The sequence below is a fragment of the Phacochoerus africanus genome, chromosome 14 (assembly GCF_016906955.1).
Source record: "Phacochoerus africanus isolate WHEZ1 chromosome 14, ROS_Pafr_v1, whole genome shotgun sequence".
Classification (NCBI taxonomy): domain Eukaryota; kingdom Metazoa; phylum Chordata; class Mammalia; order Artiodactyla; family Suidae; genus Phacochoerus; species Phacochoerus africanus.
The window spans coordinates 22,974,587-23,000,006 of NC_062557.1; the positions used below are offsets into that span (position 1 = coordinate 22,974,587).

At 41.5% G+C, this 25,420-nt stretch overlaps 1 protein-coding gene across 8 annotated transcripts in view; it reads right to left on the bottom strand.

The window, feature by feature from the left end:
* CDK12 (cyclin dependent kinase 12) overlaps nucleotides 1–25,420 on the bottom strand; it is a 72,414-nt gene that overhangs the window by 25,437 nt on the left and 21,557 nt on the right. For all 8 annotated transcript variants that reach the window (XM_047759256.1, XM_047759255.1, XM_047759254.1 and 5 more), the window contains exons 6-12: nucleotides 23,629–23,818; nucleotides 15,020–15,076; nucleotides 13,652–13,753; nucleotides 7,525–7,602; nucleotides 6,097–6,213; nucleotides 4,988–5,119; nucleotides 773–984 (exon numbers count right to left, since the gene is read on the bottom strand). In XM_047759256.1, coding sequence (XP_047615212.1) covers nucleotides 773–984; nucleotides 4,988–5,119; nucleotides 6,097–6,213; nucleotides 7,525–7,602; nucleotides 13,652–13,753; nucleotides 15,020–15,076; nucleotides 23,629–23,818 — 888 coding nt within the window. The remainder of the gene's footprint in view (nucleotides 1–772; nucleotides 985–4,987; nucleotides 5,120–6,096; nucleotides 6,214–7,524; nucleotides 7,603–13,651; nucleotides 13,754–15,019; nucleotides 15,077–23,628; nucleotides 23,819–25,420) is intronic.

Genomic DNA, 25,420 nt, shown 5'->3' on the forward strand with positions numbered 1-25,420 from the left:
AGGCTGCACCTGCAGCACATGGAAGTTCCCCGGCAAGGGACTGAACCTGAGCCACAGCAGCAACCCAAGCCACTGCAGTGACAACACCAGATCCTTAACCTGCTGAACCAAAAGAGAACTCCAGGAGATATTTTAAAATTCAGAAGCCTCAGGTCCCATCCTAGAGATGTGACAACTGTCCTGGGGGTGTTTATGTTTAAAGTTTCTTAGATGATCCTAATGTACAGCCAGCACTGAAAACCCACTGTTGTAAATGGACAAGGACAGAGAAGTGAGCCAAGGAAAGCACAGCTGTAGTTCAGAAAAAACTGCTGTACCAGAGAAGAATTCCTTTGTTATTTATAATAATTCATTATTACACAGTTTCAGATATATTTAGATCAAATAACAGTCTACAGAACTAACTACATTTAGCAATTGAGATTTAACATGATAAAATTCTAAGAAGGTCTTAACCAAATCTAACATAAACAGGGCTCCAAATTATGTGGGTAAACTAATCTTGAATTTGGATTACCTAATTCGCTGATATATATACCACATGTCCAAGTGAGATATGGTATTCAGAAAGGGAAAATAATCTACTGTAAAATTTCTAGATTACACATACAAAACTGGTTTATCTCCTTCTCTCCATATTGAGGACATCGACCTCTTTATTCATGCTTTAGTGGCTAAAAACTAAAACACACATCACACAAATCCTTGCATTTGACCTTCAAAACTGTCCAAGTGCTTAATAAAAGCACAAAGGCTCCATCCCAGCACTGACCTATTGCATCCCCAGCCCCAGGCTCCATCTTGCCAGGAGCAGGCTGAGGTGGTGCTGGGCTGCTGTTCTTCACAGGCTCAGCACTTGTCCCTGAGATAGTTTCTTTTCGAGAGGCTTTAGGTGGAGGTGGCTCTTCGACCAATAGACCACTTTGCCGCTGCCGTCGCCTTTTCTTACTCCATAATTCATGGCAATCCTGCCAGTGGGGTAGGCTGGAGAAAGACAAAATCAAAGCAGAAAGGTGTTTGGGAATGCAGTAGTGAGTGAATGGAGCAAACACAGATTAAAATGCAAAGAGCAAGGGGAAATGGAAAGGATAAAGAAAACGTAAAAATAACCAGAAAAGTTAGTAAATAAATTGTAGCACTGTAAACCGTATTGTGGCATGTAGTAGTCTGAGAAAATAAAAATCCAAAAGCCCAAAGGATTTCTTTCTACTGTGAGAAATGAGGATCTTGGAAGTTCCCTTGTAGTACAGGGGGTTAAGGATTTGGTGTGCCAGAGCTTGGTGTAGGCAGCAACTGCGGTGTTCAGTCAATCCCCGGGCCCATGGAACTTCCACCTGCCAAAGGTGTGGCCAAAAGACAAACAAAAAAACCCCACAAAGCTCAGCTCAAAACCCGACTAGTATCCATGAGGACTCGGGTTCACTCCCTGGCCTCGTGCAGTGGGTTAAGGACTGGTTCGGATCTGGTGGAGTTGTGGCTGTGGTGTAGGCCAGCGGCTACAGCTCCGAGTTGACCCCTAGCCTGGGAACTTCCATATGCCACTGGTACGGCCCTAAAAAGACAAAATAAAAACAAAAACCAAAAACTCTCCACCTGCCCCCCCCCCAAAAATAAATGAGGATCTTGCTAATACCAGAGACACACCTGCTATATAAATGTCCATATTCCAGTCAAATAGTTAAGTTATAATTGTTCTTGCTTGGCATAACAAGAATAAAAGAGACCTTTGCTGGTCGAGTTTCAGTTGGGAATAAATAGGACAGAGATGACTGCCTTGTTAATATCTACAAAAAGTCCAAACAAAGTGATAATTTAAATCTTGGAACTAAATATGCTTATCATTAAATCGTCTCTGTATGAAATCAATTTATGTGTTACTGAGTCTGTGAAGACCACAAAACTGATTCTTTCTTCTTTATGCCACTAATTTCCAAGACTGAGTATTTTAATTTGTGGGGTTTGTTTTAATACATTTCCAGACTTTCTTATACTCAGTAATGCAAATAACTCCAATGGGTCTAACTCTACTACGATAAAGATTACCATAGTCAAAAGTTTCCAGTTTTTACTAAAAAGCTTATGTATTTCAACATATCAAAATTCAAATACAATAAATGAATGTGGCTATTTCTCTGGATTACCAGATTGGTACTTACTACCTGTTCATGTACTAACATCCCAAACACTTAAGAAACATAGTGTTTCTCTAAGAAAGAGACATCCCGAAACTCTTGACATGAAAGCTATAATGCTATGCGACAGTCAAAAACTTTTTTTTTTTTTTGGTCTTTTTACCTTTTCTAGGGCCGCTCCCGTGGCATATGGAGGTTCCCAGGCTAGGGGATCAAATCGGAGCTGTAGCTGCCGGCCTACACCAGAGCCACAGCAACATGGGATCCGAGCTGCGTCTGCGACCTACACCACAGCTCACGGCAACGCCAGATCCTTAACCCACTGAGCAAGGCCAGGGATCAAACCTGCAACCTCATGGCTCCTAGTCGGATTCGTTAACCACTACGCCACAACAGGAACTCCAGCAACAGTCAAAAACTTTTTATCTGAGGGTTCCCGTCGTGGCTCAGTGGGTTATGAACCCGACTTAGCATCCAAGAGAATGAAGGTTTGATCCCTGGCCTTGGTTAGTGGGTTAAAGATCCAGTACTGCTGTGTGCTGCGGTGTAGGTCACAGACACAGCACAGAACCCAAGTTGCTATGGCTGTGGCATAAGGGAGCAGCTGCAGCTTTGATTCAACCCCTAGCCTGGGAATTTCCACATGCCAGGGGTGCAGCCTAAAAAGACCAAGACAAAAAAATAAAAAAGCCCCCCAACTTTTTATCTGTCAAAATGTGAGATGTGAGTATAGAACCTCTGAGGATCCTATACAATACAGGAAATTCATAAGATTCTGATGGAAGACATATTCAAAGACCATATTTTCTGTATCAAAATTCAGGATATATGACCTGACAATGAGAAAAACTATTTAAAACTAGGACTGTCCTTACCAGTGTGAGATATACATGGTCACCACAGATACAGAGAATTAAAGTAGTTTAAATGGTTATGAGCAAAAACTAGGAGGAATACTTTCAAAGAGGCTGTATAGGGCAATATGCTGGGGGATCCAAGAACAAAAGAAGATAGCCTGAGTACAATTATGACAAATATCATATCTAAATCTATTTCTTGTTTAAAAAGAAATCAGGAGTTCCTGTCATGGCTCAGCAGTAGCGAACCCAACTAGGATCCACAAGGACTCAGGTTCAATCCTTGGCCTTAATCAGTGGGTTAAGGATCCGGCATTGCTGTGAGTTGTGGTATAGGTTGCAGATGCGGCTCAGATTCCACTGGCTGTAGCTGTGGAGTAGGTCAGCAGCTATAGCTCCAATTCGACCCCTAGCCTGGGAACTTCCACATGCTTCAGGTGCAGCCCTAAAAAACAAAACACACACAAAAAAAAAAAGAAAGAAAGAAATCACAGGAGTTCCTATTGTGGCTCGGCAGTTCCCATCAAATCAGACTTGTATCCGTGAGGATGCAGGCTCAATCCCTGGCCTTACTTGTGGGTTAAGTGCCATAAGCTGTGGCGTAGGTTGCAGACGTGGCTGGGATACTGCATTGCTGTGGCTGTGGCTGGTAGCTGCAGCTCCAATTGGACCCCTAGCCTGGGAATTTCCATATGCCTTTAGTGTAGCCCTAAAAAAAAAAAAAAGCAATAAACTCTCCCCCCACCCCATTTTTGGTCGCCCTGCAGCATATAGTTCCTGGTCTGGGGATCAGACCTGAGCCATAGTTGTGACCCTCACCACAGCTGTGGCAATGGCAGATCATTTTTACCCACTGCGACCAACTGGGGATCAAACCTGCATCCTGGCACTGCAGAGATGCCGCTGATCCTGTTGCACCACAGTGGGAACTCCAGCAAAAAACTTTGTGTATCAATCATTATACTCAAGGACACCTCTTAATTTGGTACTTGGCCACTGCAGTTCCTTTTTTTTTTTTTTTTTTGGGTATTTTGTCTCTTTTTAGGGCCGCTCCCATGGCATTCAGAGGTTCCCAGGCTAGGCGTCGAATTGGAGCTGTAGCCACCGGCCTATGCCAGAGCCACAGCAACACCAGATCCGAGCTGCGTCTGCAACCTACACCACAGCTCACGGCAACGCCAGATCGTTAACCCACTGAGCAGGGCCAGGGATCAAACCCGCAACCTCATGGTTCCTAGTCAGATCCGTTTCCACTGCACCACGATGGGAACTCCACTGCAGTTCCTTTTTTTTAAAAAAACTAGGAGTTCCCATCTTGGTGCAGCAGAAACAAATCCGACTAGGAACCATGAGGTTGCAAGTTTGATTCCTGGCCCTGCTCAGTGGGTTAAGGATCTGGCGTTGCCGTAAGCTGTCATGGAGGTCGCAGACGAAGCTCGGATCTGGTGTTGCTGTGGCTCTGGCATAGGCTGGCAGCAACAGCTTCCATCAGATCCCTAGCCGGGGAACCTCCCTATGCCATGGGTGTGGCCCTAAAAAGACATAAAGACAAAAAAAACACAACTATTACTAGGATAGACCATGATGGAAAAGAATATAATAAAAGAGTGTGAGAGTTCCTGCTGTGGCACTGTAGCGAAATGGGATCAACAGCATCTTGGGAGCACTGGGACAAAGGTGTGATCCCTGGCCTGGCAGTGGGTTAAGGATTCAGCATTGCTGCAGCTATGCTGAAGTTGCAGCTGTGGCCTCAGATTTTATCCCTGGCCCAGCAACTCCATATGCCGTGGGGCAGCCAAAAAAAAAAAAAGTGTGCGAGTGTTGTATCACTGGGTCACTTTGCTATACGGCAGAAACTGGCACAAAATTGTAAATCAACTACACTTTAATTAAAAAATACATTAAAAAAAAAAGCATCTAAGAGTTAAGAAACCAAAAACCTATTATTTTGAGTTTCTCATCTCCTGAGGCCTACATGGTTTAAGGTCCAGCACTTACTCTGGAGGATCCATTTTGCTGAGCTCGACATCTTTAAGGAAGTCACTCTGTAGGGTCTGTTCAGCTGTACAACGTTTGCTAGGATCTAGTGTCAACATGTGGTCCAGTAAATCAAGTGCTGCTGAAGGAATGCTGTGGAAAAGAAGAGAGAAACAAGTTCACAATGACCCACAATGACCCCACAGTTCTTTTTTTTTTCTCTTTCTTCCTTTCACTTTCCGCCACCTCAAGGTATATGGAGTTCCCAGGCCAGGGATCAGACCCAAGCCGAAGTCACAACCTAAGCTGCAGCTGTGGCAATGCTGGATTCTTAACCACTGTGCTGGGATGGAGACTGAACCGGCATTCCAGTGCTCCTAAGACATTGTCAATCCCACTGTGCCACAGCAGGAACTCCAACCCCACGGTTCTTAAACATGCAACCTTGTGTCAAAGGCCTCTGAATTTCCAACTCCATTTAAAACTATGGGAAGCAGAGTTCCCGTCGTGGCGCAGTGGTTAACGAATCCGACTAGGAACCATGAGGTTGCGGGTTCGGTCCCTGCCCTTGCTCAGTGGGTTAACGATCTGGCGTTGCCGTGAGCTGTGGTGTAGGTTGCAGACGTGGCTCAGATCCTGCATTGCTGTGGCTCTGGCGTAGGCCAGTGGCTACAGCTCCGATTCGACCCCTAGCCTGGGAACCTCCATATGCCGCAGGAGCGGCCCAAGAAATGGGAAAAAGACAAAAAAAAAAAAAACAAAAACCTGTGGGAAGGGAGCTGGAACCTGGCTAAACAAGCAAGCAAATCTGCTTCTCACACAGGATTCAAGAAATACAATAATACAGGTAGAAAACATCAAGCCAGAACTTCCATTCTCTTTTTGTCTTAGAAAAATCAAAAGGACCATGAGAAAACTTACATATTGTTCAAAATAAAATGGTTTTCTATCATCTGAAGCCTTCGTATGAGAAGGGCTATGATAAAACTCACACTGCTCAAAAATAAAATGTTTTCCTATGATATTTTGCCATAATAATTGGGACAACAGTAACTCCCCAGGATAGGAAAAGGCCAAGTCCAAACAAGAGCCAAACACAGAAACTAGATATACATATAGGTCAAGCTCACAAAGAGAATTCTTCTCGTAGGCGCCTTCTATACTGCTTCTTCGGTTTCATTGTATTGAAGTAGGGCAGCTTGATAACATCAGGCCACACAGCTGGACAAGGGCTACCACAGAGTCGACTGAAAACAAAGCAAAAAGCAAGAACAAGGAAGTGAGTGAGTCAGTGTCATAAATTCTGGAGATTCTGGAAGCAGAACCTATTACCTCCTAAGGTCTGGGGGATCTTGGCTTATTAAATTAAAAGGCATGCAGAAAGGTAAAGCCTGACCTCACTGCTTTAAGGACAGAAGAAATAGGACAGAAAGACTGGTTACAAGACAGTGAAGAGAAAATACTGCCACAACAGTCCAAGATGATACACATATTTGGTTTTGTACAGCATGTTTATCATCATCCACACAGATTTTAGTTACCAATTTTGTTCTGTTCAGTTAGAACCAATTTCAAAGAGCTGAGCTGGTCCTATAATGTCCCTAAAAAGGAAAACTGGCAGAAGAGAGCCTATGATTGGAATTTTGCTGGAAAACTGAGTTTACCCAATAACCATAAGTTAAACGCCACCTTAAAAAAAGTCTGCATTAGTAGTTCCCATCGTGGCTCGCAGTGGTTAAAGAATCTGACTAGCATTCAGGAGGACGAAGGTTTGATCCCTGGCCTCACTCAGTGGGGTTAAGGATCTGGCATTGCCGTAAGCTGTGGTATAGGTCGAAGACTCAGCTTGGTTCCTGTGTTGCTATGGCTGTGGCGTAGGCCAGCAGCTGTAGCTCCAATTCAACCCCTAGCCTGGAAAACCTCCATATGCCTCAGGAGTGGCCCCAAAAAGCAAAAAAAAAAAAAAAAAAAACCCAAAAAACAAAAACAAAGTCTATATAAGCCTTTTATTTATCCCCTGCAATCCTACTGGGGGAAAAAAAAAAAAAACACAAAAACCCCTCAAACTCCACCCAAATTCCATCCCAACACAGAACCTCACAAAATTCTCTATTTATAGGCTCTCTTTTTTAAGTATCTGTATACATGTTATATCACTTACTAAGCTCTGAGCTCTCTGAAATCAGGGACCTATCTTATTTATCTCTGAAATCTAAAGTTTAACAGAGAAAGGAACTTGTTAGAGAACAGGTTCAAAAAATGTTTGCTGAATAAAGTTGATCTTAATCTAACTTAAGTAAGAATGGAACAGCTACTTGTAAATGGCATGCATTTATATGAAGAATAAAAACTATGCAAAGAAAGATGTAAGAAGTAGGTAGAATACGACCTCTTTCCATATACAATCCATGACAAAATATACAGTGAACCTGAATGAGTGAAAAGAAACTTACTTGGACATAAGGAGCATAAAATAGTTTAGTAGAATGACTGAAAAGTGTTAGAGGATGAGATTACCTATCACATCTGGGCCACTCAGAGCACATGCACAGCTGTACCTGATCAGTTCTAGCTGAGCCAGTTCCAGATTGGCTTGAAAAATAGGCTTCTTTGTGAACAGTTCCCCAAGGATACATCTAGAAAGAGTAAAACTGAGAGGTCAGGAGAGAAATCTCTGGAGTCTACTTAAAGTGTGTCTCAATAAACTTTTATAGTAGTATTATCGGGCTGCATCTGATATACCATGTTGTAATTAAGCTCCAAAACTCAGGGCCTGAGTTTCATAAAAGAAACTTGCAGTAAAACACTATAAAGGATTTAGATTTGCCAGTAGATCAAACTTTTGCCACCCATAAAGGACAGTCTATAATCAGAGACAAGGAGTCAAGAGTCCTTTTCTATAAATCCCACTGTAAATTAAGGAAATAACTAAACACTATAAAAATCCACTCTTCAATTTTACAAAGATGTTCAGCAGTTCCAATAAAAAGAGTATTAGCTTTTTTCATTCATCTGCTCCGTAGAACATGCACTATACTATAGCCCTCTTGGCACTATATCTGTAAAGGAAGTTTAGCGTCATCAGCCAGGATCAGTCACAATAGGACTTTCAAATCTATATTGTTCAAACACCTTTAACATCTCAAAAAGGCCTTTCAAAACTATATTGACAGTTTCCCTGTGACACAGTGAGTTAAGTATCTGGCTGCAGCAGTCCTGGGTCACTATTGTGGCAGGGTTTTGACCTCTGGCCCTGTAACTTTCACATGCCACAGACGCAGTCAAAAAAAAAAAAAAACAAAAACCACCCACAAAAAAACCTACATTGACATGTTTACATACTTTCCAAGTATCTCTCCACAAATTACTTATTAATCACAAAAGGAAAACTGGTAACTATTTATTGGGAAAAAGACAACATCTTAACCAAGTGACCAAAATTAACATTATCAATAAGAAGGTAAACAAAGTTCATTTAAGTACAAATATAACACCTTAAAAAGAACACTTATAAAAAAATGAAATTCTGCCATTTGCAACAACATGGATGGACCTAGAAGGTATTACATGCTTAGTGAAGTAAGTCAGAGAGTGAAAGACAAATACTTGTATGTTATCACTTATAGGTAGATTCTAAAAAATAATATGAATGAATATAGCAAAACAGAGACAGACTCATAGAGGAAAAAAATAATGGTTTCTATTTGGACAGGGAAGTGGGGGAGGGCAAGACACAGGTTAAGGGATTAAGAGGTATAAATTACTAAGCATAAAATAAATAATCACAAGGATACACTGTACAGCACCAGGAATATAGTCAATATTTTGTAATAACTTTAGATGAATAGAATCTATAAAAATTTGAATCACTACATTGTACACCTGAAATTAACACCATAAACCAACTATACTTAAAAAAAAAAGTGAATATAAAAGCAAATGTGGCAAGATGTTAAAAATTAGTGATTCTAACATGAATGATCTCAAAATAATTAAGCTGAGTAAAAGATGTCAGAGGGAAAAAAGATCATCATATACAGTATGATTCCATTGACATAAAATCCTAGAAATGAAAATGAATCTATAGTGAGCAGAACAGTGGTTGCCTGGGAATGGGATGGTGTGGACAGGAGAGGACTACAAAGGAGCACATGGACAATTTTGGAGGTGACCATTATCTTGGTTGTGGTGATGGTTTCAATGGCATATACAATACGCCAAAATTTAAATTACACACTTTAAATATATGCAGTTTATTATAAACCTCGATTGAAAGATTTTTTAAAAAATTAGTGAATCTGGATAAAGGGTATATTTAAGTTCTTTGTACTAGTCTGGTACCATTTGTATACACTTGGAATTGTTTCAAATTAAAACATAAAAAAATTACACAAATATTCTATACTTTTTGTATGACTGAAATATTTTATTTTTTAAAAAGTGGGGAAAGACAAAATGATGAACAATTAATCTCTGGGAATTCCCAACGTGGCTCAGCGGTAATGAACCCGACTAGTTTCATTACCATGAGGGGGTTAAGGATCCAGCGTTGCCATGAGCTGTGGTATAGGTCCCAGCAGCCGCGTGGATTCCAAGTTGCTGTGGCTGTGGTGTAGGTCAGCAGCTACCACTCTGATTTGATCCCTAGCCTGGGAACTTCCATATGCCTCAAGTGTGGCCCTAAAAAGACAAAAAAAAAAAAAATCTTTTCTGGCCTGTGCTTTGAAATGACATTCAATTACTTATTTATATGACATTTATTTACGAAAAGTCCTAAGACCAATGTTTACAGTCAGCTCTCCATACCTTTAGGTTCCGTATCACACAGATTCAATCACCAGATTGAAAATATTCAGAAAAAAAAATTCCAGAAAGTTTCAAAAAGAAAACTTATATTTGCCATGCTAGGAACTATTTACAAAGCATTTACATTGTATTTACAACTATTTATATAGCATTTACACTGTATTAGGTATAAGTAATGATGATTGAAAGCATACCAGAGGATGTGTGTGAGGGTATGTGTAGGTTATATGCAAACACTACATCGTTATATAATGGACTTTAGCATCCTCAGATTTTAGATGTAGGGGTCCTGGAACCAATATCCCTGTAGATACAGAGCCATGACCTCTGTAAACCTGAAATTCTTCAGCTTGACAATACTTGAGAAAGCAAAACAAAGCTAGCTTTTAAAGTTGCTAGTACCTTTCTTTTAGAATACTAATGTTAATCTCAAATAACAATTTTTAATTTTCTCTCAAACCTTATCCAGAGATAGAAAAGTAGAAGTAAAATTTAATCCTATTTCTAATATTAACTGCCAAATTAAATTCCAAATTCAGTGTTATCACCACTGGAAAATAAAATGCAGAAAAAACAAACCCCAGTGAGTTTTCAGACTCTGGGTATAATTTATTGTACTAGTCTTTCTCCCCTGATTTTCAAACTGACTGCTCCTGCTCCATCAACTGTGTCAAGAACATCCTACAGGAGTTCCCGCTGTGGCTCAGTGGCTAACGAATCCGACTAGGAACCATGAGATTGCAGGTTCAATCCCTGGCCTCACTCAGTGGGTTACGGATCCAGCGTTGCCATGAGCTGTGGTGTAGGCTGCAGATGTGGCTTGGATCCCGCGTTGCCATGAGCTGTGGTGTAGGCTGCAGATGTGGCTTGGATCCCACGTTGCTGTGGCTCTGGCATAGGCTGGTGGCTACAGCTCCGATTAGACCCCTAGCCTGGGAACCTCCATATGCCGCAGGAGCAGCCCAAGAAATGGCAAAAAGAAAAAAAGAAAAAAAAAAAAAAAAGAACATCCTACAAAAAATATCTTCAGCGATACCACCAATCACCAAAGTAGTAAGTGCACATCAAAATCAGGCAAAATCTCAATTCAAAGAGTCACTAAGCTTTAAAGAAAGTATAATTTTCTATAGTTCTAATTTTCAATTATGTTTTTGCATTTTCTTTTATTTCAGTTTCCAGTCCTTTGGTGGGGAATATGTCATTATGTAATCAACATTTTGCTACTGCACTGAGGTGGCAGGTTGCACAGACTGAAATAGTACCAACAGAGCTATGAACTTGCCCTGTGCATCTTAATGGGGCGTTAACTTTAGAGCCTGGTTGTGACAATTTAAATGCTAATACTGTTAAAGCAAATAGTCCAGAACACAAACACGCCCAGCTTGAGTCAGTAAAATTTAACTGGAGCTTCATTTGAATTGGTTATGCTACTACAGAAATTATGTTCTTTCTCCATCATCTTTTTGAATTTTGAAATAAAATCCTATAGTGCTCCTTTTAAAGAATGACATTTACAGAGAAGAGAAAGAATGGGGAAAAGTGATATGTTCCCCTGGTAAGTATGTGTATCACAATCCTGAAGTATGGAGAGCAAGGTCAGTGTATACAGATAAATCATATAGCATTAAGAAATAATTACCACGATCCATTTAAAACGTCTATGCCTCTAACATAAAAATTGTGGTCTCTAATTTTCTACTAAAAGGAACTAAGATGCATTAGAGAAATGGCCAATTCCAGGTTCTGAGGCAGGAACTGAAAAGGATGAGCCTTGGGGAGTTCCCGTCGTGGCGCAGTGGTTAACGAATCCGACTAGGAACCATGAGGTTGCAGGTTTGGTCCCTGCCCTTGCTCAGTGGGTTAACGATCTGGCATTGCCGTGAGCTGTGGTGTAGGTTGCAGACGCGGCTCAGATCCTGCATTGCTGTGGCTCTGGCGTAGGCTGGTGGCTACGGCTCCGATTAGACCCCTAGCCTGAGAACCTCCATGTGCCATGGGAGCGGCCTAAGAAATAGCAAAAAAAAAAAAAAAAGAAAAGGATGAGCCTTGGAACCAGAAAAACAATGAAGGTTACCAAAGACTACTATGGTTGTGTCAAAAAGTCCCAAGAAATAACATGAGTAAATTCCCACTGGTCAAAGACTACAAAAAAAAAAAAAAAAAGAGTTCCTGTCGTGGCTAAGCAGAAACAAATTCGACAAGGAACCATCGTGAGGTTTCAGGTTTGATCCCTGGCCTCGCTCAGTGGGTTAAGGATCCAGTGTTGCCGTGAGCTGTGGTGTAGATCACAGACACAGCCAGATCCAGCGTTGCTGTGGCGTAGGTCAGCAGCTACAGCTCCAATGGGACCCCTAGTCTGGGAACCTCCATATACTGTGGGTGTGGCCCTAAAATGACAAAAGACAAAAAAAAAAAAAAAGAAAAAAGACTGCACAGTTTGAAGAGGAATAAGGATTGATAACTATAAAGGATTAAAACACACCAAACATTTTTAAATCATGAGTTCATAAATGAAACTAAAAAATGAACCCAAAATAACTTCTCCTTGGTCATCTTTGGATAATAGCCACCCTATCACTTTGAAAACCGGTAAATGAAAGAATTAAAATTTTTCTCTATCAGTTATACCTAGGGTTAGCTAAATAGACAAGTTATATTTCTTCTAAGAAAAAATGATATGATTAGAATATCATATCACAAAACAACAAATGAATGGATGGACATGGATCACTACTAGATAATATTTCAAAATGAGACGATTATAATTATGTAAAACAGTGTGTGTGTAAATCTGCTCTAATAGGGGTGCATATTTTATTATTAGAACTGCCTGTAAAGATGTAAAATGATTAGAACTGCCTGTAAGATGATAACGAAAAAATTTTTTTAATAAAAAGCATGCTGGGGAGTTCCCATTGTGGCACATCGGTAAGGAACCCAACTAGTATCCACAAGGATGCAGGTTTGACCCCTGGCCTCGCTCAGTGGATTAAGGATCTGGTGTTGCTGTGAGCTGCAGTGTAGGTCACAGACGAGGCTCAGATCCCACACTGCCATGGCTGTGGCATAGGCCAGCAGCTGCAGCTCCAATTTGACCCCTAACCTGGGAACTTCTACATGTCACGGATAAGGCCCTAAAAAGCAAAAAGCAAAATAAAATAAAATAAAATAATTTTTTAATAAATAAAAAGCACACTAATCTTTAATAGATTGTTTCATTTGTTTTTAAATTCTCTACAGATAATGCATTCAGTTATTGCCTATATTCTGGGCAGAGGCTCCCACTACTTCCTACTCTCAGTTTTGATTGCAAGTGACTATAGAATCTGTCAGAAGTACTCAAAACCACCTGTAAAGTAGTTTCAGTGTCAGTGAGTGGCTGGGAATCAAACCTGAATTCATCTACAATTTATAGGAAATAAAAAGAACAGGGAACCATGCTAGAAAATCATCATGAGGATGCGATCAGCAAAATCCAGTCTGTGGGAAATTCTATAGGACAAATGACCCAATTTTTTCTAAAAGATTGTAAAAGGGGAGAAGAACCAAGAGCGAGAGAGGGAGAATTTGTACTTAAAAGATTTGAGATAATCAACTGCAATCTATGGACCTTTTCTGAATATATTTGGATCCAACCAAGCTAAAAAAAAAAAAAGAGGGAATAAAAAGACTATTGGGGAGATGTTAAAAAAAAAAAAGACAAGTATATGTCTGATATTGAGAAATACTCAATAGATTCCTTTGAAATCTGGCTAAAAGTTTATCCCTATACTTTTGAACTTAAAAAAGAGCTACAAAAAGCTAACGAAGAGGTAAAACAGGATACAAGTTCAACGGTATGTGAGTTACAAACAAAAGAAAAGGTGAAAACAGCCTTACCCACAGCTCCAAACATCTATTGCTGGTGTATAACGCTCTTCTCCCAGCAGAAGTTCTGGAGGTCGGTACCACAGAGTAATGACTTTGTTTGTATAAGGACGACTGAAATGTAAAACACAACCATGAAGTAAATTTACAATGTCTTCCGATGACAAACATTAGTACAATTCAATGAACATTACAATAGCTGCCAGAGTTCCTGCCATGGCACACTGGGTTAAGACTCCAAATGCATAGGCTCAGGTCACTACGGAGGTGCAGTTCAATCCCCCACCCAGCAGAGTGGGTTAAAAGGATCCAGATCCAGTGTTGTCACAGCTGTGGCTTGGATTAAATCCCTGGCCCAGGAACTTCCATATGCCTCAGATATGGCCGTAAAATTTTAAAAAAAATGAAAAATAAAAAATAGCTGCCAACTGGAGATCATCTAAACAGCTCCTCAGCAACCTAAAAGTTCAAAAGTAAACAAGACATGGAGTTCGCGTTGTGGCGCAATGGTTAACGAAATCAACTAGGAACCATGAGGTTGCAGGTTTGATCCCTGGCCTTGCTCAGTGGGTTAAGGATCTGGCGTTGCCGTGAGCTGTGGTGTAGGTTGCAGACGCGGCTCAGATCCTGCGTTGCTGTGGCTCTGGCGTAGGCCGGTGGCTACAGCTCTGATTCAATCCCTAGCCTGGGAACCTCCATATGGGAGGCCGTGGGAGCGGCCCTAGAAGAGGCAAAAAGACAAAAGAAAAAAAAAAGTAAACAAGACAGAAGTAGGTGTTAAAGAAATAATTTGCATTCCAGTTTGGGTTGATTTACTTCAGTCTAAGGTAGATATAGACTACCTTCTTTAGCTGGGGATTGAACCTGAATCCTGTAGGTGGTGGGAGTTCCTGGTGTGGTGCAGCAGAAACGAATCTGACTAGTACCCAAGAGGATGCAGCTTCAATCCTTGGGCTCACTCAGTGGGTCAGGGACCCGGCATTGCTGTGGGCTGTGGTATAAATCACAGATGTGGCTCTGATCCCACACTGCTGTGGCTATGGAGTAGGCTGACAGCTACAGCTCCCATTTGACCCTATGGGAACCTCCGTATGCGGCTTGCGCGGCCCTAAGAAAAAAAAAATAAAAGAATAAAGAAGGAGTTCCCACTGTGGCACAACAAGATCACCAGCATCTCTGCAGCACCAGGATTCAGGTTCAATCCCCAGCTCGCACAACGGGTTAAAGGATATGGCATTGCTGCAGCTTTGGCATAGGTCATAACTGTAGCTCAGATCTGATCCCCAGCCCAGGAACATCATATGCTGTGGAGCAGCCAAAAAAGAAAAAAGAATAAAAAAGATTCTTATTTCCCACATGCAATTTTGAGAAATGACTCACCTCTCTTCAGAATTATAGAGCCGAGCAAGTCCAAAATCTGCTAGTTTGATCTGCCCACTGTAAAACAAAAGTAATTATCTTCATAAGTAACAGCAACAGCTTCCCAATTATATCTAAAGTCAAGTGCTAATTTAGGAGTTAAAGGAATTACAAAATTGAATTTAACCTCTCTTCTTTCAGTTCTACTCCTTTTTTTTTTTTTTTTTTGCTTTTTAGGGCCACACTTGTGGCATATGGAAGTTTCCAGGCTAGAGGTTGAATTGGAACTGCAGCTGCCAGCCTACACCATAGCCACAGCAATACCAGATCCAATCCTCATCTGTGATCTACACCACAGCTCACGGCAATGCCAGACCCACTAAGCGAGATCAGCATCCTGTGGATACTAGTCAGGTTAGTTTCCACTGAGTCACAACAGGAACTCCCCTAGTTTTACTCTTAATGGTCACTCTCCATTTATTTGAAATTAAGCCTCTTTTGACTACTCTACTATATAAAGCCCTAGGCATTTTTTTGGTTTTTTTGGGGGGGGCGTTTTTTCTTACTGCTACTGTATCTTTGGATTTGACTCCTTAACTAAATATTTCTTTTATTTTTTGGTAAACAACAGTGGCTAGAAAATGCTAGATTAAATACCTACTCTTGGGGAAAAAAGGAATGTGCTGTTCTAGATTAAGAGAGCTTTAAGAGGCCTAACAATTAAATCCAATTCATAATCTTTGACTGATTCTGGTTTGAACAAATTAGCTATACAAAAGATTTTTTTTTTTTTTTTGGCCTCGCCTGTAGCAGGTGGAAGTTCTCAAGGCCAGGGATCAAATCTGTGCCATAGCAGCAACCCAAACCACTGCAATGACAACACCAGAACTTTAACCTACTGCACAGCAAAGGAACTCCAGGAACTCCTATTTTTTTAAAGATATTTTCTTATCATAGTTGATTTACAATGTCTGTCAGCAAGAACTCCTATTTTTGAAATAAGTGAAAAAACACAAAATATGTACTGTATGAATATAATAGGTAGTAATTAATCTGAGGGATTTTAGGGTCAAGCATAATGATGATGTCTGTGATTTACTTTAAGTCAGGCAGAAAAATAGGAAGAAAATAGAGTAAAATGTTAACTATGTATTTTTAGTTATATTCATGTCTCAATTTCTTAAAATTTGACATCTGCCACAACAAAAAGTAAAATCACAACAATACTATGGCTAGAAAAAAAAAAAAATACACACACACACACACACACACACACACGTATTGTCTTTTTAAGGCCGCACCCATGGCATATGGAGGTTCCCACACTTGGGGTCAAATCAGAGCTGTAGCCACTGGCCTACACCACAGCTACAGCAACGTGGGATCCAAGCTATGCCTGCAACCTGCACCACAGCTTATGGTAACGCCGGATCCTAAACCCACTAATCAAGGCCAGGGGAGTTCCCGTCGTGGCGCAGTGGTTAACGAATCTGACTAGGAACCCTGAGGTTGCAGGTTCGGTCCCAGGCCTTGCTCAGTGGGTTAAGGATCCGGCGTTGCTGTGAGCTGTGGTGTAGGTTGCAGACGCGGCTCGGATCCCACATTGCTGTAGCTCTGGTGTAGGCCCGTGGCTACAGCTCCGATTCGACCCCTCGCCTGGGAATCTCCATATGCCACAGGAGCGGCCCAAGAAATGACAAAAAGACAAAACAAACAAACAAACAAAAACTGATCAAGGCCAGGGATCAAACCCGAATCCTCATGGATGCTAGTCAGGTTCATTAACAACTGAGGCACGAGGGGAACTCCGAACATACATTTTCAAACAGAGAACATACCTTTGATCTGAACAATTTTTTTGATGAATGTGACCCCTTCTATCAACATACTGCCATTATTTCCTATACCATAAAATTATACAACCATGACCTTAAAGGGGTTCTCAATCACCTTAAAGGTGATTCCTGAAATAGGAATCACCGAGAAATCATGTAAGTATTTCCTGGGCTCCATTCTCAGAGATGCTGACTCAGTAGCTCATGGTCCGTGAATTAGCATTTCTAACAAGCCCACAGGTGATGCCAATGGTGGTGACCTTAGAACTACTCCCTGGAAGGGATCACAGCCACGTTTCACTCTAAGTATTATGTCTTTGACACTGATGTCAAATAATATATATTTTTTTTCTTTTTGGCCTTGAGCATGGCATGTGGAAGTTCCTGGGCCAAGAACTGAACACAAGCCACAGCAGCGACCCAACCCGTATCAGTGACAATGCCGGATCCATAACCTGCTGAGCCACAGAGGAACTCAAGTAATATTTTAATAAAATGCAACATAAAATGTTAAGAAACAATTTAGAAAACATTTTGGATTAATCATATCTATCTATATTCCTGTGGAGCCTATTTATTCACATTTACAGCTTGTGTTACCTCTTGGGGAACAAAAAGCTAGTTCACCTTTTTTTTAAGGGACTAGGAATATCACAGGTGTCCAATAGCTCAGATCTGGCAGAAAGGTGAAACAGAAGGGGGAAAAAGACTATCCTAGAAGGTGCCCCTCAAAGTCTGAGCAATGGGACAGAATATCAAAACAAGGTAACTACCACCAACAAAATTTTACATTACATCAATCTTTACCATTCCTAATATAGATTAAGATGGCACCTTTCCTTCCTGTCCCACGCCTCATTACAAGTTTAATTAATAAGCAAATTCTAAGAAAAGCAAAAGGAAAGCAACGGCTGATCTAAGCCCTATATTGAGACAAAGAGTTCCTTAAATTTCTTGGCATCCTTATAGCAGAAATTGATAGAACACTGTAAATCAACTATAATAAAAGAAATTTAGGAGTTCCCATTGTGTTGCAGCAGAAACGAATCCAACTAGGAATAATGAGGTTGCAGGTTCAATCCCTGGCCTCGCTCAGTGAGTTAAGGATCCAGCATTGCAGTGAGCTGTGGTGTAGGTTGCAGACACAGCTCAGATATGGTGTTGCTGTGGCTGTGGCATAGGCTGGCAGCTGTAGCTCTGACTGGACCCCTAGCCTGGGAACCTCCATATTAATTAAAAAAATTTTTTTGGCATCCTTTGATCCCAAAGACTCAAGGCCAAGTCCTACTAAGGTAGGACTGAAAGTTAAAATGGAAGTAGATATACGGCTATGGAAAACTTGGCTAGACCTAAACATCACCAGCACCTAGTGTATTTCCTAATTTATCCCCTCCTCACTCTCAGTAAAAAAAACTTTCTTCACTGGAAATAGAAGTCATCAAGTAGGAGCTATTTCACATTCTTTTACCTATAAACTTCTTTGCAGCTATTGGCTTTCTTCCTTCACATACAGAAAAACTGTTAACCTCTTCTTGTTCAAAGATAATCAGTACTACCACCTGTTGCCTTGACCCCATCTCCTCCCGAATATTGCTCCTTTTCGGGTTTTTGGTTTTTTTTTTTATTCAATCCTTTTTTCTGTCACATATGGAACATATCGAAGTTCTTGGGCCAGGTATCACATCCAAACCACATCTATGATCTACACCACAGCTGTGGCAATGTCGGAGCCTTAACCCACTGCACCAGGCCAGGGATCGAACATCCACAGAAGAGAAGCCAGATAATTAACCCACTGTGCCACAGTGGGAGCTACTAAAACTTTGTTCTTTTAAATTACTTTGGTTCTTTCCTGAATCTTCAATTTCCCCTTCTCTATTGATTTCCTTTTCCCTTCGCAATAAAAAACGCTCTACATTCTTAATAAAAACAAAATAATTAAAGTCACACCTACAATCACCTTCCCATCAATCGTGCTACCCACTCACTTACCCTCACTGTCACCACTGGTCTCTTAATTTTCAGATTCTCCGCTTGGGTCTTAAAATCTTTCTGCACAAGTTCCCATTGTGGCTCAGCAGTGACAAACCTGACTAGCATCCATGAGGATGTGGGTTCAATCCCTGGCCTCAATCAGTGGGTTAAAGGATCTGGCATTGCTGTGAGATGTGGTGTAGGTCGCAGATGCAGCTCAGATTCCAAGTTGCTGTGACTGTAACATAGGCCGGTGACTATAGCTCTGATTTGACCCATAGCTTAAGAACTTTCATATGCCTCAAGTGCAGCCCTAAGAAGATTAAAAACAAAAACAAACAAAAAAAACCCCTGTCTGCATCATCTGATATCCATGATCACACATTTCTTAAACCTGCCTATTTTGCATTCATATTTCCTTATTTCTATTTGTCTGACCAGTCTCTAGGTTCCATCTTCTCACCTCTTTTCTACGCTTGGTAACTCCTGAATCTACACTGCTAGCTTGGAACTCCCATGTGCCTATTTGATGTCACTACCCTGAATATATAGCAGATATATCTGAAAGGGATTTAACTCTTTTCCCCAACCACCGTGCTCTACCTCTGTATTCCCTATATTGACCACTTTGTCACCTATCTAGTTTCTCAAGTCAGAAATCTGTGAGTTATCTTTAAGTACTTTGATTTATTCCCTACCATTCATTCACTCACCAAAGGCTACTGATCTACCAAGTTATTCCTGTCCATCTCAACTAGTTAAACCTTGGTTCAAGCACAGGTCTCCCTGCCTCTAGTCCACACTTCATATAGTGAGCGTTCAGTGACTTTTTTAAAACACAGACTGTGTCCCTCCTGTATCTAAAATGATTTGGTCTCAATTATACTTGTGCAATTAAGATAAAATAAACACCGTGGAGCCCAATCCTACTGTTTTCCCTCTCTCATCAATTGCTTTCTCATCCCTGTCCAGCTGAGGACTCCTTACCATTCTCTCTAGGCCATCTCACCCAGAAGTCTCTGCAGACAGAACTAAATGGGCCAGAGTAGAGGCTGTGTGGATCAGACTAGACCATGAGACTCTTGCATCCTGCTTAGCAACCTGAGAAGGAAATTCAGTTTAGTCTAGAACCTCATCAGCTTCCTCAATATGTGAAGTCAGGGACAGAGAAGGGTCTGGGCCAAAAGAAAGGACTGCAGTTACTCCCTGGCCTGACACAATCCCTGAGAGAGAAGCAAAAGGAACAGAGGAAAGCATATTAACACTCTAGTCCAAAAAGCTGCAAGATGATAGCCGTCATCGTCAAGTTTTTATTCTTTTTTAGGGCTGCACCCAAGGCATATGAAGGTTCCCAGGCTAGGGGTCTAACTGGAGCTGGAGCTGCCGGCCTACACCACAGCCACAGCAACACCAGATCCGAGCTGCGTCTGTGACCTACACCACGGCTCACAGCAACAGCAGAGCCTTGACCCACTGAGCGAGGCCAGGGATCAAACCTGCAACCAAATGGTTCCTAGTTAGGTTCGTTTCCGCTGCGCCATGGCGGGAACTCCAAGTTTCTGAAGCATCATTACTGGGATACAGATTAACCAAGCCCATTGTGGGTCACAGGAATAGTGACAGAAAGGAATGAATGATCTTTTTTTCTCTTTTTGGGCATTTCCCCCCGACCCCCACCTCGAGCATATGTCTTCCCAGGCCAAGGATCAGATCCAAGCTACAGTTGCGACCTACATTGCAGCTGCACAATGCCAGATCCTTAATCCACTGTGCCAGGCCAGGGATCAAACCTGCCTGCCTTCCATCGCTGCTGATGCCACCGAACCACAGCAGGAACTCCAGGAATGATCTTTCAATATCACAGTTTGTGGGATTTTCCATTTTGCTCAGCAGTTAACAAATTCAACTAGGGTCCATGAGGACTCGGGTTCAATCCTGGCCTCGCTCAGTGGGTTAAGGATCCAGCGTTGCTGCAAGCTGTGGTGTGTAGCTCACAGAGGCAGCTCCAATCAGATACCACATTGCTATTGCCGTGGCGTAGGCCAGCAGCTACAGCTCCAACTTGACCTCTAACCTAGGAACTGCCATATGCCGTGGGTTCAGCCCTAAAAAAAGGCTATGTATATACACATACATACATGTGTACGTATATGTATATTTACATATATATAAAATGTTTTGTCTCATAAAGGTACAAATACATAGGTATAAAATTTGAAATAAAGCATTAATTGAATAATTTAAAAACAAAAAATTAACCAAACCAGCACCCTTCAATGGCTTGCAATTTAAGCTTCTTGGCAAGATATACAAGACCTTTAAATTGGCTCCTTGCAACTGTCCAGCTTTATCTCTTGATATTATGTACTTCACTTTTCTGTTTTTGTTTTTGTTTTTTTTTGTCTTTTTTTTTGCTATTTCTTGGGCCGCTCCTGCGGCATATGGAGATTCCCAGGCGAGGGGTCGAATCGGAGCTGTAGCTGCCGGCCTACACCAGAGCCACAGCAACGCGGGATCCGAGCCGCGTCTGCAACCTACACCACAGCTCACGGCAACGCCGGATCGTTAACCCACTGAGCAAGGGCAGGGCAGGGACCGAACCCGCAACCTCATGGTTCCTAGTCGGATTCGTTAACCACTGCGCCACCACGAGAACTCCCACTTTTCTTACCTTAGCAATATTGACTTATTTACAGTTTTCCAAACATAACATGCTATATTATTTTCACATTTATATGCTTTTGTACAAATAATCTCTTTTGTCTAGAAATGTAACCCTATGTTGTTGGTCTTTATGATAAAATTCTATTCATTCCTCAAGACTGCATCTTCCCAGGAGGAGTTCCTATAGTGGCTCAGTTTGATCCCCGGCCTTGTTCATTAGGTTAAGGATCTGGCATTGCCATGAGCTGTGGTGTAGGTCATAGACACAGCTTGGACCCCACGTTGCTGTGGTTCTGGTGTAGGCCAGTGGACCCTAGCCTGGGAACCTCCATATGCTGAGAGTGTGGCCCTAAAAAGCAAACACACAAACAAACAAAAAAAAAGGAATGCACCTTCCCAGATGCTCCCGAATTCAAGAGAAGAAAAAAGGCTTAATAAATGTTTACTGAATTGAGCAATTTATTTGCTTAGCTTTCTAAATAAAACTCTGAACTCTCGAGGGACCAACCATCCCATGCAGGACTTTTTAAAAATCAAGATAGTCCTGGGTAACCCTACAGAATTGGTTATCCCTGTTGGAGACAGGAAATAAGTCACAATTACTCCATATTCTTATCTAAATGATGTTTGTTAAATAGAACTGAACAGAAAGGTTTTTTTAAAATGGGTACATCAGACAAAGATGGCTATAAATAGCCAAATTACCTACAGAAACAAACACTGACCTTATTTCAATGGTACAAGACTTGCTTTTTATTCTTCAATAGGCAGGGCTATTACAAAGACTAGTGTCAACAGTATAACTGATATCGCCATCACAATTTAGGCAAATAGAGAGGAAGAAAGCAGATTATAAAAACTTCTGAAGAATTAGCACTGTTTTTCACCAAATTCCTTTCCGTCTATACTATTAAAAACTGGGAGTAAGTTCTGCGCAGAAAGGTCAGTCACCAACTATACCTGTGTTTACTCTAAAATTCAATAACTGAAAAAGTCTCAAGAGCAGCTAAAAGAACAGGCATATTTCTCTCCACTAAACAAAGAAGAATTTCATTATGAATTCCATGTGGGAGTTCCCGTCGTGGCTCAGTGGTTAATGAATCCGACTAGGAACCATGAGGTTGCGGGTTCGGTCCCTGGCCTTGCTCAGTGGGTTAACGATCCGGCGTTGCCGTGAGCTGTGGTGTAGGTTGCAGATGCGGCTCGGATCCCACATTGCTGTGGCTCTGGTGTAGACCAGCAGCTACAGCTCTGATTCAACCCCTAGCCTGGGAACCTCCATATGCTGCAGCAGTGGCCCAAGAAATGGCAAAAAGACAAAAAGATGGAAAAAAAAAAGAATTTAATGTGTGCTTGAATTTTCCTAGAACAACAAAAGTATTATTATTGTTGTTGTTGTTGTTGTTTTATTACTGACCCACAGCATATGGAAGTCCCCAGGTCAGAAGTTGAATCCAAGCTGCAGCTGTGGCAATCAGATACTTTAACCTACTGCACCGAGCAGGGGATGGAACCTGCACCTCTGTGGCAACCCAAGCCACCTGTAATCAGATTCGTTGCCCACTGTGCCACAGTGGAACTCCCCACAAAAGTATGATTTACTATGGCAAAAGCTCTTTAAATATTCCTGTAGGATGTGAGTTCCTAAAATATTTGCAATTCAAAAAAACCTTTACAATCCTACCTCTTAGTTCCCTTACCAACACTGAGTGTGGAGACTCTGCTGATCAGAGTACCCCATCACAGGAGTTCCTGTCGTGGCTCAGCAGTAACAAACTGGACTAGTATCCATGATGATGTGGGTTTGATCCCTGGCCTCCCTCAGTGGGTTAAGGATCTGGCACTGCCATCTGTGAGCTGTGGTGTAGGTCACGGACACAGTTCAGATCCTGCGTTAATGTGGCTGTTGTGTAGGCTGGCAGCTGTAGCTCCATTTCATCCTCTAGCGTGGGAACTTCCATATGCCGTGGGTGCAGTCCTAAAAAGCAAAACAACAACAACAACAATCGAGTACCCCTATCACAAGTTGTTCCTAAGGTACAGACATCAGACATATGTAAATGTAAAATACTGCATTATTGGGTCTACCTAAAACACAATTAACTAGCTAAAACTAAGGGGGTCAAAAGAAAATGCTTCATATGGTTTCTATGTTACCTGTTGTTCAGCAAAATGTTAGAACACTTAATATCCCGATGCAGGAAATTCTTTTTGTGACAGTAATCCAATCCTTCCATCAGCTGTTTCATGAATGACTTGATATGGTCCTCAGAAAAGTGCACCAAACCAGATTCCAACAGTCCCATTAAGTCATGGTCCATATACTCAAACACAAGGTAAAAGGCTCCTACATAAGATGAAAGAAAATATTAAAAACGAGAAAAAGGATGCTAAAATCACAATGCTTCGAATTTTAATATAATTCTGGAGTATCCATAAGCTCTCTGGAAAAAACATTTAATTTTTTTTTCTTCTTGGCCTCACCCATGGCACGTGGAAGTTCCCAGGCCAGGGATCAAAACCAAGCCAAAGTCACTGCAGTGACAATGCTGACTCCTTAACCAACTGTGCAACAAGAGAACTCCAAAATCACTTAATTTTAAACATGAAGAAACTGAAACTCAAGCAGCTGAACAATTTGCCCATTCTAATAATAAATAACAGAACTACCATTGTAATTAATCCTCTGACTCACAGTCCAATGTTCTTTGGATTACTTACTAGTTGAGGTGGGACAACTGCCCCAATTATGTTGTGTAACTAGTCTTTTGTGATCTACTGTGTTGGCAAATTAGAGATCCCTTGGGCCAAATCCAGTTAGTCTACTGCTGTAAATAAAGTTTTATTTGTGACACACTACCATGCCTATTTGTTACACACTAAGACTATTTTTGTGGAAGTCTTTACCCTAGTTAATAGCATGCACATAATATGTCGGGGTGGGAGTTCCTGCTGTGGCGCAGCAGAAAACAAATCTGACTAGCATCCATGAGGATGCACTTTTGATTCCGAATTGCTGCGGGTGTGGTGTACGCCAGCAGCCATAGCTCCTATTCGACCCGCAGCCTGGGAACTTCCATATGCCTCAAATGCAACCCTAAAAAGCAAAAAGGCCAGGGGTACATATATTATAAATTATTAACAAAATTTATAGTACATGAGAACTGAGGAGTTCCGGAGTTCCCGCTGTGGCTCAATAGGATCAGTGTCTCCAGAGTGCTGGGACAATCCTAGGCCCGGCACAGTGGGTTAAGCATTCAGCACTGCTGTAGCTTCACTACAGGTTGTAACTGCAGCTCGGATTTGATCCCTGGCCTGGGGAACTCTGTATGCCACAGGGCGTCCAAAAAAGGGGAAGAAAAAAAAAAAAAAATCAAGGAGTTCCCTAGTGGCCTAGCAGTTAAATATCTGGCAGCATTGTCACTGCTGTGGCACAGGTTCAATCCCTAGCCTGGAACTTTGGCAGGCCACAGGTGGGACCAAAAAAGAAAAAAAAAACCCATCTAATTCAACTTCCTAATGGCTAGGGGGTCAAACTGAAGCTGCAGCTGCCAGCCCACACCACAGCCACAGCAATGTGGGATCCAAGCACAGCTAAGACCTATACCACAGCTCACATCAATGATGAATCCTAAACCCACTGGGTGAGGGCAGGGATCAAATCTGCACCCTCATGGATATTAGTTGGATTCATTCCCACTGTGCCACAAACTTCTCCCTAAATTTAAAAGTAGGAAAAAGGCTAAGAGAATTGTAAAAGACTTGAAATTCACAGTATCTTTCCACTTTTGGCACAGTGCATGATAGAGGCAAATAAGAAATACTAGACCTAGGAGTTCCCTGGTGGCCTAATGGTTAAAGGATCTGGCGTTGTCACTGCTATGGTAGTTTTGACCCCTGCCCTGAGGACTTCTGCATGCCACAAGCATGGCCAAAAAAAAAAAAAAAA